Consider the following 16,904-nt stretch of genomic DNA (forward strand, 5'->3'; position numbering starts at 1 on the left):
TATATATATATATATATGTATAGAAGAGAACATGCTCAACTCATTTGTTTCAATTTTAAAAGTTGATCTTGGTTCTACATTGGTTCAGTTCTCACATGGAACAGAGAGATAAACCACAGCTATGAAATTGAAAAGCAAGTCCGAAGTAAGCTTCTGGGATCATAGTTAAATACTTGAAACCTTAGTACAAATGTTAATAATAAGAGAACATGGATGCACTTTTTTTCTGAAAGAAACAAGTTGTGTAATTATCATCATAATCAAGCTTATATCCACCATATGGTCTTGAACATCCGAATACTAAAGCATTTTATATGCAGAACTATGGCTAAATCTCTAAGAACATTTAATCATGTTAATTAAAGTAATTCCAGGTTAGTTGTAGCTTTCCATTTTCTGGCGCCTCCAATAATATTTTAAAATTTAGACTGAGTTATTCTCAAGCAATGACGCCCATATAATCTGCTCCGTTGCTTAGCTTTCCATTTTCTGGCGCCTCCAATAATATTTTAAAATTTAGACTGAGTTATTCTCAAGCAATGACGCCCATATAATCTGCTCCGTTGCTTACATCATCTATGCATCAAGTAGAATATGATATAATGTTTTCTCAATGACCAGCGCAGAGGAAAATTACCTTAACAATATCTGAGCAAGTGTAGCTATACATTTCCTTAACCTTCCGAGCAACTTCAAAAGAGTCTTCAGGAGGTAAATTCTCTCCCCTTTCCTGTATAAAATATGCAGGCACATTTGGTGAATCACAATGTGCAGAACATGTGGATAACAACATTTTAAGCAGTAGAACATGACACAAAACAAAAGATTGCTGTTATTCCGTTTAACAAGAAATTCTAGGAAAATACACCCAGTTGTCATTTGGGCAGTGGAATTAGCAGAGAATAAAAAACCCTAAGCACGACACATCATCAATGTGATATACCATTATAATATGATGATTTGAATTTTTAACACGTCTATAAAATATTAAATGACAAACATGAATAAAATCAGAGGGTATAAAAGTAAATTATATATATATATATATATATGCATGTAAAGGTCCTCGGTTTAGATCTTGGCAGAACGCCATGTTTTTGAAAAGCCTCTACTTTGACACCTCACGTATAAGATTCTTTCATGAAAGTTATTTTTTAAAAAATATAATCATCGATTTGAGCAGAAAATGACTAAAACACCATTATTTGTATTCCTACGTTTCCTCCCTCGCCATTTTAATTTTAATGCAGAAGTTGCGTCTCCTCTAATGTATATACTCTCCAATTATCTCTAGTAATCTCACCATTATTAGTAATCCCACACACCCTCTCGCGAGCAAAACCCAATCTCCTCCTCTATCATTGTTATGTATGTAATTGTCCCTTAAATTAACAAATTATTTTATAGGAGAGGAAGTCGAAGAAAAAAAAGTATGCTTAATACCATTCTAGTTAAGTAAAATAATTATGTATCATCTAGATTAATAGAGTACTTAACATCAGTAAGAAAAAAGAACAACGAAAAGGCTATAAACAATGAAAAGTATGCTTAATACCATTCTAGTTAAGTAAAATAATTATGTATCATCTAGATTAATAGAGTACTTGACATCAGTAAGAAAAAAGAACAATGAAAAGGCTATAAACCAATATAAAAGACAAGAATAGAATAGCCACAAAGGATACAAAAAACACAAGTTTTCAGAAAGAAATACCTATATCCGGATGCGTGATCTAAACTTTAAGAAAATAAACTCTATCTGGTGAATTATTTTAAAAATTATATTGAATAAAACCTAAGGACTGTATTAAACTAGGCAAAAAATCATGATCCATTGGCATCCCCTTTAGAATATTCAGATGTCCAAATCAAGCTTCAAAAATGTTAGCCGTAGGAAAATCTTTCGAGGGTTGTGGCTTCATAGGATTTTCTCAACCACCAATAGGAACCAAACCCTTTAGTGGGTTCAGCCCAAGCCTAACATAGGCAAGGATCAATGAAATCAAAATCATGAAAGGGAGTCACGACATAATCAAATAACCCCACACACTGGAGGAGGATGATTTGGCCAAATTAGGCCAATTCACGTCCTTTTTTTACTAGTTATCATCCTAATCTATGAACAATGTTAACTTAGAATCAAACAAATGACCACAAAAGGAAGATTATGCAAATTAGTTCGAAGGGCTGTCAAAAAAGCATATTGCTTGAGTTCAATTTTATTCGGCTCAAAGATTAGCTCAAGTTTAACTAATTTTTATGAAGTCAAATATTTCATGTGTGTGTGTGTGTCTTGAGGAGAATACGTACTCGCACTTATTCTTCTTCGTACATTTACAATTATATAGATGTATGTGGCGACATTTACATTTTATAACTTATATATGACTTTCAAGTAGAATTTATATTTGTGAGCAAGTCCGTGTTTAAGTTGTCTTAACGAACCGAATAAACAAAAAAAATTTGGTTCATTTGCTTGACAAGCTGAGTTCGATAACACTTAGCTTTCTCGAGCACAGCTTATTTTCATCCCTAGTTCGGGTTGACTGAAGTTGAGGTGTGATGCATGTTATTATAATATGATTAATTTAGAAATCCCTAGAGACAAATTGCAATAAAAGAAAAATCAAATCAAATCCATTTTTAAAAAAAACTTAATGGCCATATATTATGTATGGATTGGTTTTGTTTATGTTAAGATTATATTGAGTTTATTTTTCATTTTTTACTTGAAAAAATGGATGATTTTACTAGCTCTTGTTTGTAGAAACAAAAATAAAAACAAGTTTGGCAATCAAAAATAAAGAAAAATAATATATATTCACTTAGCACTTAGCAAAATTGAGTTGAACATCTTAGTACCAATTTATGACAATCCAAACTCCCACACATCAAGGTATTGTCCGCTTTTACCAAATGACATCACGGTTTTGCCCTCTTCCCCAGCACAGAATAATCTTCAATCCCAAGTAGCATTAATGGATGCTTGATAGTATCATTCAAATGGCATTTCTCCTCTGCATTTGGAATGAGTAGAAATACAGTAAATTTTTTCACCCTCCGACCATCTGTTCCCGTCTTGGTTAATTCAAAAACTCGGGTCGGGTCGTGACACAAGTATCCTTTTTAAACTTATTTAAGCCCTACTTATTCTAAATATATATCATGAGCAACAATTACTTAACAACTAATGAATATAACTATAAAGATCAAGTTAAAGTCTAATTACACCTACCTTCAAAAATCTTAATTAAGTAACGCTATAAATGAACACAGTTAAATTTTAGTTAATCGCCAATCAAACAAAATGGCTTGTTTTATTAATACGACTAATTAATTGATTAGTTTACTATCTCATGCCAAAATATTATAATTATATAACAATCAAATATTAATGGCCATGATTAAAACCATCATTAAATCTTAATTAATTTTAGCATAAGATAATTACCAACTAATATAGTCGACTATTAAAAATAGAACTATTATAGAATTAATCATAATAATTATATACTAAAGCAACATTGGACTTCATTAAAACCTAATTAACCCATCAGATTGATCTAAATAGTTAATTATCAATTATAAGGAAATTATTATTATTTTTTTTAATTTTTCAATTATTTTGACCACTTGGTCAACAATAATCTCAAGCCTAATAATCACAATAAAAAAATAATCATAATAAATTAATAAGCTTTGATAGAGCATTGTTAATCTTTAAATACTTGAATAGAAATTATTTTGCTTGATTAATCAAATAATTAATTATCTAAGATTTAAACACCAATTTTAAAATCCAATTAAACCTTAGTGATATTAATTATATCACTAATTAAACCAACTACTCTATTAATTGAAACAACGTTGTAAGCCATTTACGAAACAAATGGAACACACATAAATGTGCATCACAATTTCAGGAAATAATTCATTTATTTCTAAAAATAAAATATGAAACATGGTAGTCAACCAGAAAATTGTGTTAGAGGTTATTTGGGGCATTTATTATTATTTTATTTCAAATGTAGTTAAGTTATTTTGATAAGTACTGTTCAAATTAATAACAATAATAATCTATGTATGCATGTGTGTGTGTGCGCACACACCTATTATAATATACAAATGCATACAAAGAAAATTTAAAATGTATATAATATGAGGTCACCCATCCCCACAAATTAACTGAAAAATAAATCCTTTAGGCGCCTTCATAGGGAAACGTGAGAGTGCTACTCAAATTCATCCAAAAATTTTGGACAACAGTGAATGTAGAGACCAAAATAAATAATGAAACATGAAGAGACCCTTCCTTAGTTTACATAAAAAAAGGAACAAGACAAGAATGTTACTTAGAAAAGTTGCAAGGAAAATAATTATTTAAAAAAATTAAAATTCTCCTGTACAAATATGATTAAAATCATGTTGCCAACTACGATGCAAAGATAAATGAAGTTGCAAATGAGATTGAAAAAAATGGTGCGCTAAAAAACATGAAACCATGCTTGCTAATGCAAAGGTGGCATTAATTTAGATGTGTTGAAAGAAGTGTGAAATCATCTTTCAATTCAATTATTCATCCATGTTGGTCCCAAGTGACTCTCGTCATGCATCAAACTTGAATAGAAAGTTTGGAATAAGACATCTGATATTTCCTCAATCATAAAAATATAATAATATGAAAACTCATGAAAATTAGGTAAGTGATAGAAAATTCGTAGAAGAAATACAAAATATAGCCAGAAAACTTGATTCAGAGACAAACAAAAACAATCATAGAAAAATATAGAAACTTTTGAGATGCTTCAGGATTTCTAGGATTATTAAATGTCATGTCTAACGCCCCAAACTTTCTTAGGAGTACACCAAAGCATGTGATACCCTATTTTTCACATTACGAAAATTATACAAATACCAAAAATTCTAGAAAATATTAAGAATAGGGTCTAAAAAACAGGAAACATATGAAGTTTGTTGAAGCTCGATCTCCGAAATGTGAAGAAAGGAATTGGCCAAGTTCACATTTTCATGGGTGTCTGAGTAATAAAAGAATAATTACAATTTCCCAGCATCAAATAGGCACCAATCTTTCCTGACATGGACTGGAAACTAGTAATTCAATAGAAAGTTTTGCCAAAATACTTGATAATGTATTTGAAGAGGTCTTTAAGGACTTTCATAAGATATTCCTAAAATAAGAAAACTATACCGAGTCACCCTACCAAAACGGAAAGGTTGTAAAATTGCAACATTTGGCCCTCTTTATTATAGGACTTGTAAGTCTCACTTCCAAAATCCATCCTCTACATAAAAAGGGTAGAGGCCTAAAGCACGACAACTTACTAAATGAAGGGTTAAAATAGAAGCATAATTGGAGGGTTCACTTTTAAAATCAAACTCCCTATCAACCAAGATAAATACTTTACGTCGCATCCTATATTATGGATTTAGTTATCGAAATATTATAATCAAAGGGGATCCTTGTCATAGAGATGCCCTCTCAAATTTTAAGCAAAATACATTTCAGGTTATTTATCCCATGAAGGAAGTAATCGTATCAAATTACGCCCAGATGAAATTCAATCAAAATCTAACCCCCTTATAGCATATATAATAAAAGCCAAAATCAAGTAATAACTAACCGCTTTGCACTCGGAGAATTAATTTTTCTATATGTTGCAAAAATTTTCCAAGTGAAGTAATTTTAAATTTGGCTCAAGCTCACAAATAGCCAAAACCACATAAAATAAGCTCATATGATCACACTAAAATCTTACACCGATTAGGATGTGGCACTTGGCCCCCTGATCCATGCTTAGCCTAATTATGATGGTGTCATTATATTATAAATATGGCTCATGTCCATATTAGCCATAATCCCTAAATCTATATATAATGAGTCATAAGACACTCAATGTGTCATAATGCTCTCTATTACCCATAGTCGGACTCAAAATTGACCACTTCAACAAGCTTCCACCACAAGTTTATAAGATCAAATTGCATAAACATATGATTGTTGATAAGGATTATTCAATTAGGTGGAGACTTCTACCTTTGCTAACAACTAGATGAGGGTGGAAATTATGGAACCTTGATCAAGCGATTGTCACTCCCTACCAACTAGTGTAAGCCAATAAGAGTGTATTATTTCATCCAATCCAAATAGTTGCTATCACAATCAAAACATCACAAAAGCTATCAGCTAACCATAATAAAAAATTCTCTTGTGTGATCTAGAGGTATAATCAATTACTAGGGTTGATGCATAAAAATATCTTAACCCAAATCATGAAGTCCTCATTAAAGTAAATATCAAGTAATGTTGTATACAAATCCAATCCCTTTTAACAAGTCAAACCTATATCACTTGAATACTAATAAAGTTGGGTGAGATTTCTCAAAGCCCGCACCAACTAAATCACATGCTCTTGCCAAGCACAACAATTCAAGTATTCATCAATAATAACTACATAAGATTTTCTATTACCACAAGAAATATATCCTTAGGAGAGAGAGAGAGAGGTGGATAAACATTAAAAAGCGTACAAAAAAAATCGCAGAGAAGAAGGGAATGAAGAAGAGTGCTATGAAGATAGAAAGAAATCGAGCTAGCATAAATAAGACCTAAAGAGGTAAAATTTGCCATTTACATTTATATTGAGGAAAAGAGCTAGCATGATTTTTTGGTGAATGAACCTAAGTTTATGGTTTTCAAAACTGCGAAACAATGGAAAGTCACTTCTCTTTCTAAAGGATCGAAATGACTGTTAGCAAATTTGATCTTAATTTTCTAATCAAGTAATTTCAATAGTGAGACGTGACACAATTCTCAAAAGTAATGTCCCATCCCTGACGCTTCACATGTTCAATGTACTTATCAAAGTTAATTACTCAAATGTTCATTGGGGATAAATTATTATCCACCAATGTAATCAATTTGGATTTCAAATGATTTCTAGGCATGTTGCTATAAAGAAGAATTGCTTCATATCCTTCAATGATTTTCAATAATTGAGCAGCAGTGGCAATTACAGGCCTGAGTGCACTTCCAAAGAAGGATTAGAACAGTGAAGACAGGTTCTAACGTTGGTCGTGATTTTCTTATCCTATTCAATTATCAAGATACATTAGCAAGAAGAATAATTAACAACAGTTTAATAAGCGAATCCTCAATTCCAAAAAAATGCATGCATTTACAATAGCTGAAAAACCAAATTTTAAACATAGAATATAGTTTAGACAAAGATAAGAGAAATAATACCTTCATAAGCTTCTGAATAAACAAAGTAACATCCTTGCCAGAAATGGGAATGGATTTGATGCTATTTCCAATCACATAACCTTCAGCCACTGGAACAACATGAGTAGCCCCATCTCCAACATCAACTACAACCCCTGTCATCTCACACTGGGAGAAAACTAACCAAAATGAGGTAACATCGTCACAATTATGTGGCACATTTGCAAAAATAACTTCTCTGACATATTTGTAACATCAAATTTGAATACAAAGGAAGTCCACATTGATCAACACGCCGCACAATAAATAAGGCAAACAAATCTACCAAATAAGTACACAAGCAACATCCATTAGCAAAATGAATTATGCTGGTGCGTTTAAAGCGTCAAAATTATCAAGCACAAGCCCCAATGGTTAATTCGATCGAGCGTGATGAAGATGATGAACAATAAACAGAACATCGTGAATTATATCTCAAACACAATTAAAACTACTCATATGTAATATGCTCGCAAAATGACTTGCAATAATAAATCTAGAGCATCAAAAATTACAAAAAAAAAAAACGTGAAAGATTCACACAAAAATGACAAGAAGGTAGATTGAGTTCTAATCTATCAATTGCAACTAAAAAAGTGCTCTTTTCGCTTTCCCGAAAGTAGATTGGGATGACCAGTCCAGATGTTTAAATTACCTCTACAATAGGGGTGTAAATGAGTCGAACATGAGCGAGCCCAATACCTATTCATGTTCAGCTCATCCAAAATTTATTTACTCAAAATAGCTCATATATATATATGTTAAGAATTATAATATGAAATAATTTATTCCTATAAGAAAGTATGAGGAACAAATTACTTCCTTAATAAAGTAGATATTTCCTTTCTTATTTTATATTTATTTCTTTTGATTAAGAATTATTTGTTTTTCTATTTTATGTTATTTCTTATATCTCCTAATAATTAATATGAATTAATTATCGAAGATTACAGGTGATATATATTTCCTTTCATATCATTTATTATTATTATTTTTCCTATTATAGGATTCTTGTAAGGGTTATTTATACTCTCGTTCATATCAATGAAATAATTAAACATTTCAAAGTATTCAACTTTATTTCGCATTATTCTGAATTTCAACATCGTATCAGAGCCAAATTTTTGCCCAAAGCACTGATAATTGTTGGAGTATCGTCAAGACTCCCTTCCCGTTGGACTTCTTGCAAGACGGGAAAGGAGGAACTATTTCTTCGTCTTGATTCTCGCTCGACTGCTTCGGCAGCTTTGTCTGGACTGTTCGCCTGCTCGTTTGGGCCTTGAGAGGCGACCGTGGTAGGTTGTGTGAGCTCCGGGCTCCGGGTAGTAGCCTCAGAAGAGAATCTTTGGCGCAATTTCTGTGTCTCTAACTTCGATCTCTCATCGCTTGAGGATCACCTAACAAACCATTCCTTGCCTAATTATATCTTCATTATTCCTTTCCCCGCTGTTATCGCTACCACAGCGAGTCGGAGCGACCTCCGGTGCTCTCCCGCGACGAAGACATTGAATCCGACGTTGTCATTCAGTGGTCTTCCGGTTTGCTATCAGCCGCTACTAGCTTCGGACGGCATTGGGAATAGCGGTGGCAATCTCTTCAAAACTATAAGCAATTTCGCTTACATGAATTGCCCTAATTCCCGCAGTTCTTTCGACTTCTCTCTACCTGAAGATCTCTTCCAGGAAGACAATCATACGTCGAAGTTATATGATTCCTTGTTAGGAGATAAACTTATTTGGGGAGGAAATGAATGGTCTCTCAGGCACCAGACAAAATTTAGTGAACCAAAAGAAGATCTTCTTAGCGAGTTCTATGAGAATTATTTTGCACCCCAACATTACGAGTATGATGAACACCATGAACTTGTTTTCACTGGCACTCATGGCTTCGGCATCTCAGCTTCAGTACTTTTGGCGTAAAAATCAGGAAACAAAACATTCTCATCGTTGCAGGAAGAATCAATAGCATTTGAATCGTATAACAGGAAATAGATCCTACTTGTAGGCAATGATTAATAGCATTTGGATTGTGTAATTGGATCCTATTTGTGGGCCATGACGTGCAGCATTTAGATCAGGAAACGGATCCTATTTGTAGGCTGGATTATGTAATTGGAAGCGGATCCTTCTTGTGGCTATGATTCGAATTTATGGACGACAATGATAAGAGATTTCTTGTTTTTCTTTGCTCGAATCATGTTTCTTTTGCTCAAATCATGTTATGGTTCAGAAGTTGTCTCTAAGGCTTCGGCATTCTCGGCTTCGGCACTCTTAGACTTCGGCATTCTCGGCTTTGGCACTCACGGCTTGAGGATATTTTGTCCTCACAATATCATCAGTTTCTTGTTGGCAAATTGATATTTCCTGATCAGTCAGCATCAATTTGAGGGGGATGTCAATCAAGAATGACGGCAATCAGACAGCTAAATTAAGAGTTTTCTATAATTAGAAGCTTTCTTATTTAAATTATTTTCAATATATTTATTCTGATTTATTTCCCTTTTAGCTGAATATTTAGATTAGAAATATATACTATTAAGTTACCTACTTATTTAAATTATTTTCAATATATTTATTCTGATTTATTTCCCTTTTAGCTGAATATTTAGATTAGAAATATATATTATTAAGTTACCTAAAATAGATTATACAAAATATTTTGTACTTAAAATAGATTGTAAGATAATTATTTAATGAAATGAAAGCAAAGGGAAAATGCATCGAGCTTATTAAGAATTGAGTCTATTCATGATTCAGTTTATTTTTCTCAAAACTTTGACATGGTATCAGAGCCAGCGGTCCTCCTTTGAGAATTGTCGGACTTCCTTCCTGCCATCCTCTGTACAGGAAAAAGAGACACTCGTCTTGATATTTGAAACGACGATTTTTTCTTCTTCTCTTAATCCCTTCCATCTCTTCGCCGCCACTCTCATGGTTAGGGTTATCCGAGCACAGAGGAAGGGAGCGGAATCAATTTTGAAATCCCACACCCACCACCATAAGGCTTCGCTCGTTTTCGCAGCCTCGACTTCAGCGAGCACAATGGATACCTCAAGGGCATGGTTACCGACATCATCCACGATCCCGGTCGTGGAGCTCCGCTCGCTCGCGTAACCTTTTGTCGCTCGTTCTGCTACAAGCACCAAAAGAAGCTCTTCGTCGCCGCAGAAGGCATGTACATCGGCCAGTTCGTGTACTGCGACCGTAAGGCTTCTCTCATGGTTGGAAACGTTTTACCCCTTCGCTCGATCCTGGAGGGGGTCGTATGCAACGTTGAGCGCCATGTTGGTGATCGCGGTGTGCTCGCGAGAGCTTCGGGAGACTACACTATTGTTATCAGTCATGACCTTGATAACGGGACTTCTAGAATCAAGCTCCCATCTGGCGCTAAGAAGATAGATCCCAGCAGATGTTGAGCCATGATCGGCCAGGTCGCCGATGGTGGCAAAACGGAGAAACCTCTCCTCAAAGCCGCTTACCACAAGTACAGGGTGAAGCATAACTGTCAGTCGAAGGTCCGCGGTGTTGTCATGAACCCTGTAGAGCATCCCCATGGAGGAGGAAACCACCAGCATATCGGCCACGCATCAACCGTTCACCGCGAAGCTCCGCCCGGGCAAAAGGCCGGTCTTATCGCTGCCAGGAGAACGGGTCGCCTCCGGGGACAAGCTGTTGCCACTGCCGCCAAGGCCGAAAAGGGTTCCTAGTTTCCCAGGATTCTCCTTCTCTGAAGTCTTTCAGAAAATCGGGAGATCTTACTTCACTTTTGTACACGGCTCCCACAAAGAAAAAAACATGATAGCAAAGATGCTTTGGAGTTTTGTCATACATCACCACAAACCATAAAAAAAAAACTTCTTGCTTTTATTCTCCTATGCTGGCACCAGCAACGGGGTTCCAGCCAGGGCGACACCAGCGATGACGCCACCCGCCTCATCATCATTTCGCTAGAGATATCGTTGTCGTGGACCTAACAATGCTGGCAAAATATATCGCCGACCCTTCCTCCTGCAGTATTTTTTTCTTACCTGCTAAAGCGTCAGAGGGAGCTCTGTTTCCAGCCACCCTTTCTTCTACGGAGATATCGTTGTCATGGATCGAACAATGTCGGCAAAATCAATCGCCAGCCCTTCCTCCTGCAGTATTTTTTTCTTCCCTACCAAAGCGTTAGGGGGAGCTCTGTTTCCAGCCGCCCTTTCTTCTACTGCTTACTCAGTCAGCAGAATTTACTGGGTGTGATTTACATGTTTTTGTTCTGCAGCCAACGACAACCGCGGTCAACTAAAAGTCAGTTTTCATGTAAGTTGTCTCTTTCTCTGCAAACCACAAAATTCAGCCAAGCTGAATCCAGCAAATTCAGTCAAGTTTGAATCTCTAATCTACACTGAAACATATGAGTGACAAAACTCAAAATTCAGTCAAGCTTGAATCTAGCAAATTCGATAATCTAAACGATCAATTTTTCTTCACTACTCAACAAGTTAGAATTATTAACATATATTTCAAATTTGAGGGGGAATGTTAAGAATTATAATAGAATAATTTATTCATATAAGAAGTTATGAGGAACAAATTATTTTCTTAATATAAAAAGATATTTCATTTCCTATTTTATATTTATTTTCTTGGATTAGAAATTATTTGTTTTCTTATTTTACATTATTTCATATATCTCATAATAATTAATATGAATTAATTATTGGAGATATCATGTGATATGTCTTTCATTTCATATCATTTTTTTATTATTATTATCTTTCCTACTATAAGATTCTTGTAAGGGTTATTTATATCTCCGCTCATATCAATGACATAATTAAGCATCCCAAAGTATTCTACTTTATTCCGCATTATTCTGAATTTCAACAATATCATAGTCATGTTCAACTTAATTAGAATTCGTTTGCTCATTTTAGCAAGTGTTCGGCTTGATTTTGCCTAGAATGTTTTTGAAAAAACAAAATTTAATAATTTTTAAATACAAGATACAAAATCAATATAAATAGTTAATATAATAATTAATTCAATAGTTAATTAACTAATAGAGTCAAACACGACCGAATAAAAATTTATGTTTGAATCAATTATAAGTGCTCAAAAAATTATTTGTGTTCAATTTGATTGTTTAACAACCAAATCGAATACAAGTTACTTAGCAAGTCAAACAATAGTTGCGGCGAACAACGAGTTTTTTTTGCAGCACTACTATGGAGAATACTCATATTTTCCAAATCACAATATGAAAGTGTACTAAATAGACCTTAAGTTTGGAAATAACAAATAGGGGAACGAAAAGTCAAATCATGAAATTTAAAATTTTCTACATTAATTTTCTATTTTAAATTGTTATCCTCAATAATTTACAATCTCAATAAATTGAATGAGCCACTAAAAATAATTTAATTGATCAAATAAAAGTTTACCTTCGGACTGTTGACCTCGACTTATGTACACACTATCTCCTATGGTATTAATATTATTCAAAAGCTTAAAGCTGAAAAAGTATTAAAAGAGTAAAATGTGTTATCCAAGATAACAAGTTGAGTGATCACATTTTTAAACTATAGTACTGACCGACTACATAAATCCTTTGTCAACATTATGTCCTAGTGAGTGTTATATTTTCATTTAATTCTTAAGATCATTTTTATACAATATGCCCAAGTCTTTTAAAATTTACCTCTGTCTTTCTTAACATTAGTGACGTGGGGCTTTCCTCCTTCCACTACGGGTAGCAGCAGCTAAACCGAACCACATTTGGGCCAACTGGACTGACCGAGAAAGGGGATGATTGGACAAGTCTCTGTGCCCGCTCCTTGGAGCGAGATTGATACTCCTGATCCCATGACATTCACCCATTCGAGGTCCCCTGGAAGTGTCGCTCCCGCCCACTGTTGCCCCCTCTTTCCTTTTAGGTGTCTTCTTCATTTGGGAGTATTTTCATGGTTAATTTCTGAATATTTTTGGCCTCTCCACCCCTTCCTTTTGTGTGGGAGTTTCATTTTTTATCTCTTTCGTTTCTTCTTCGTATAAGAGTCTATGTAGTTGTTTTCAGTTTTTGGAAGTAGTTTTTTTTGTGTTTGATTTCAAATTTCCTATGTGGAAACTCTTCTCTCTTTCGCAAGGTTGTATTCGAGGAGGTGGTGGTGCTCCGACTGTATCCTACTCTGAGGTGATGATTGTATCTCCCCATTTTATATTCCCATTTTATATTCCCGGCTACTTCTCCTCCACTTCTCTTAGTCGTCGGCCACCCCCACAGCTTCCCCCTACACTGTCGACCCCCTTACTGCTGCAGCAACCTGTTGTCTGGCCCTTCCAGGTCCCTCCTAGCATCCTGCCGCACCTCTACAGCAGTTACCTTGCAGTCCCAGATCTTCCCCATCGCTACCCTTATATTCCAGCACATTCCAGCCACCAATCCGCTTACCGCCGACCATCTACGGGCCTCCATACTTTCTGTCTTTGCAGTTCTACACCTTCCCCTCACTGCTATCAGCACTCATTTGTTGCCAACACCCTTACCAACCATCCTGATCCATTCAACAAACCTCCACGACTCTTAGAATACACTTTCGAGGTGTTTGTTTGTGTCATTTAATGTTTTAGTGATGTTATTTCAGTTTGTGTGTATTGTAACCCTATATCCCTATTAAAAAAAGTTATTTTTGTGGTTCGTGTTTTTCCTCTGGTATCAATTAGTCAAATCTAAAACATTACTCTCCTAATTGGATCATCGAATGGTCAACATTTAATGTGACCAAACCATCTAAGACGACTGACTCTCTCAAATCTTGTATGTCACTGGAGCTACAGCAACCCTTTCACATATACATTTGTTTTGCATTTTTTCTCAAAGTGTCAAAAGTGTCAAGCCACTTCAAAGTGTCAAGCCACTGATCCACCTAAGCATTCTCATCTCAGCAACACTTAACTTTGTTTTATGTTTCTCTTTTAAAGACCAATATTCTGCTCTATAAAGCAGTTTAGGTTTCACCAACATCTTAGAAATTTTCATTCAAGTCGCAGCAGTACTTTTCTATCACACATTAGACCAGATACATTCCTCCACTTCAACCAACCACTGAATTCTACTAATAACATCTCCATTTATATCACCATCACTTTGAACAATTGACCCGAGATATCTAAAACGTTCACACATTTTAATGATTTGATCACTCATAGTTACAACTATGTCACTAGATCTACTACTACTAAAATTACATTCCATGTATTCAATTTTAAATCTACTCAAACGAAGGCCATTAAAATCTAATGTAAACCTCCATAATTCAAAATGTTCCTAAACTCTTTCTCTAGTCTTACTTTCTCTAGTCTTATCAACAACTAGTCTTATCAACAAGAAGGATATCATCGGCAAAAAGCATACACCAAGTTACATCCCCTTGTAAATGTCCAGTAAGATAAATAAAGCAAAAAAATATGGGCTTAAAGATGACCCCTAATGTAATCCAACTAAAATAGGAAAGTACTTGGTCAATCTTACTATTCGACCCTAAGTAACAGCTCTAGTATACAAATCTTTAATGACTTGAATATAAGTCATATCAACTCCTTTATTTTCTAGAACTCTCCAAAAAACTTATCTTGGAACCTTATCGTAAGCTTTCTTAAATATAGAAAAATTATATGTAGATCTCCTTACTCTCTTTATACTTCCTCATCAAACCTTTCAATAAATGTATGGCTTCCATAGTAGACTTGTCTTGCACAAGTCCAAACTGATTATAAGAAATCTTTGTATCATGTCTTAACCTATGTTCAATTATTCTCTCCCATAATTTTAATGTATGACACACTATTTTAATTCCTATATAATTTGCACACTATCGTGCATATCCTATATTCTTAAAAATGGGGACTAAAATACTCTTCATATGCTCCTTAGGCATCTTTTTAGTTTTCAAAACAATATTAAAGAATTTAGTAAGACAAAAAAACTAGCAAATCTCCTAAATATTTACATACTTCAATTGGGATAGCATTAGGTCCTACTGAATTTCCACCATTAGCATTCTTTAAAGCCTCCTCAACTTCCTTTTTACTAATGCGGCGATAAAAATTTAATTTTTTTTATTATTAACAATATTAAAATCAATAAGGTCAATCAAATTTTTAGAAATTTCATTGAAAAGTTTATCCAAATATCTCACACATCTGTGTTGAATATCTTCCTCTTAGAAAGTAATTTTTTGTTTTCATCTTTAATACACTTTACTTGACTTAAATATTTAATACACTTTAAACTATAGTGACCCAAATAAAAAAAAATAATATGTATGTTGGTCTCTCATAATGAATTCTAAAAAATCATATAATATTTAAAGCTATATTCATGATGCTTGCTCGTGAAAAAAATATAAAATTTCTACAAGAATTATCTTTTACTTTATTTTTCAAGGTTTGATTTATTAAACTTTAGCATTCATACTCTCAACTTTCACATTCATCTTAGGAGCACCGTCAAAAGATAACATAACATGCCCATAGCTAATATTATCCCGCAAGCACTGCGATTTATGATCTAACTTATATGACTATAAAAGTGGAAAGGTATCCATTCGGCCTTAGTCGATACTCTCCCGTCAACATAATGATTAGTGTCCTAAATCTCATAATTGTCTAAGGCGGTAGAATGTCTACTCAAACCTGGTTGATACTCTTTTTTCAGCACAACGATTAGTGATCTAAATTTCACAATTGTCCAGGGCAGTAGAAAAAGATACCTGACGTGTGCAAGTATAAGAAGGTGAACTTCTCTTCGCATGCATATACAAGAATTCATGCATACACTATTTTCATACTTCATAGCACACATAATTTTTTAATGTGACACATTATATTCATCTAATAATAAAAAAGTGTATGTTTACTAGAATCAAAAGAACATGCAATAATCAAACAATTTCATAGATAAATTATTATGCAACTATTTATTTCATGTAGAACTGTTAACATGCATACATCCAAAGGAGTTGTATTAATATGATATATACATCTCTATTAAAACCTAAATATCATGTAATGATACATCTTCTTAGGAAAAATAATTGTGCTTTAAGATAATTTTCATTAGATCACATCCAAAGTTCAAGAGAACTTTGGCCTAGTATTATTGTAAAGGAAGATTACAAGTGTACCACTCAATCCTTATGTATTTACAAATCTAACACCTAAAATTCAATTTTTACATGCATACAACCTTATCCATGCATGAAAAAGTGTATTTCACCATTTTAAAGTTAAAATAGAGGTTTTTTTTCGTTATATAAAAGTTTTGGTAGTATAAATATAAAATTTAAAGTTTAGGTGTTAGATATGTGAATACATATGAATTGAGTAGTATGTATGTAAATGCCACTACCGTAAAACTTTGTGGTGTGCCGTGTGGAACTCAGAACAGCCATGTAAGACGCCAGTGGACTTACCAGCTCAAGCAGGGCTACTCTTGCCCTTTAATAAAAGGTTTCCTTACCTACTTTAGCAGTGAAGAAGTGAAATTGTTATTACAAGTCTGGTTAATGAAATCTTAAGCAGGTAGGCTAATGCGTTGATGTGGGTCAGTTAGAAGCCGACCCAACTAATAATAGCTATGCGCC

The 16,904-nt window shown here is 34.1% G+C and overlaps 1 protein-coding gene and 1 pseudogene across 2 annotated transcripts in view; one reads left to right on the top strand and one right to left on the bottom strand.

The window, feature by feature from the left end:
- LOC110018451 (actin-related protein 3) overlaps positions 1-16,904 on the bottom strand; it is a 44,088-nt gene that overhangs the window by 11,950 nt on the left and 15,234 nt on the right. For both annotated transcript variants that reach the window (XM_020715769.1, XM_020715768.1), the window contains exons 4-5: positions 7,265-7,411; positions 638-730 (exon numbers count right to left, since the gene is read on the bottom strand). In XM_020715769.1, coding sequence (XP_020571428.1) covers positions 638-730; positions 7,265-7,411 — 240 coding nt within the window. The remainder of the gene's footprint in view (positions 1-637; positions 731-7,264; positions 7,412-16,904) is intronic.
- On the top strand, positions 10,028-11,136 carry LOC110018452 (annotated as a pseudogene).

This window comes from Phalaenopsis equestris, unplaced genomic scaffold, assembly GCF_001263595.1.
Source record: "Phalaenopsis equestris unplaced genomic scaffold, ASM126359v1 Scaffold000022, whole genome shotgun sequence".
Taxonomy (NCBI): domain Eukaryota; kingdom Viridiplantae; phylum Streptophyta; class Magnoliopsida; order Asparagales; family Orchidaceae; genus Phalaenopsis; species Phalaenopsis equestris.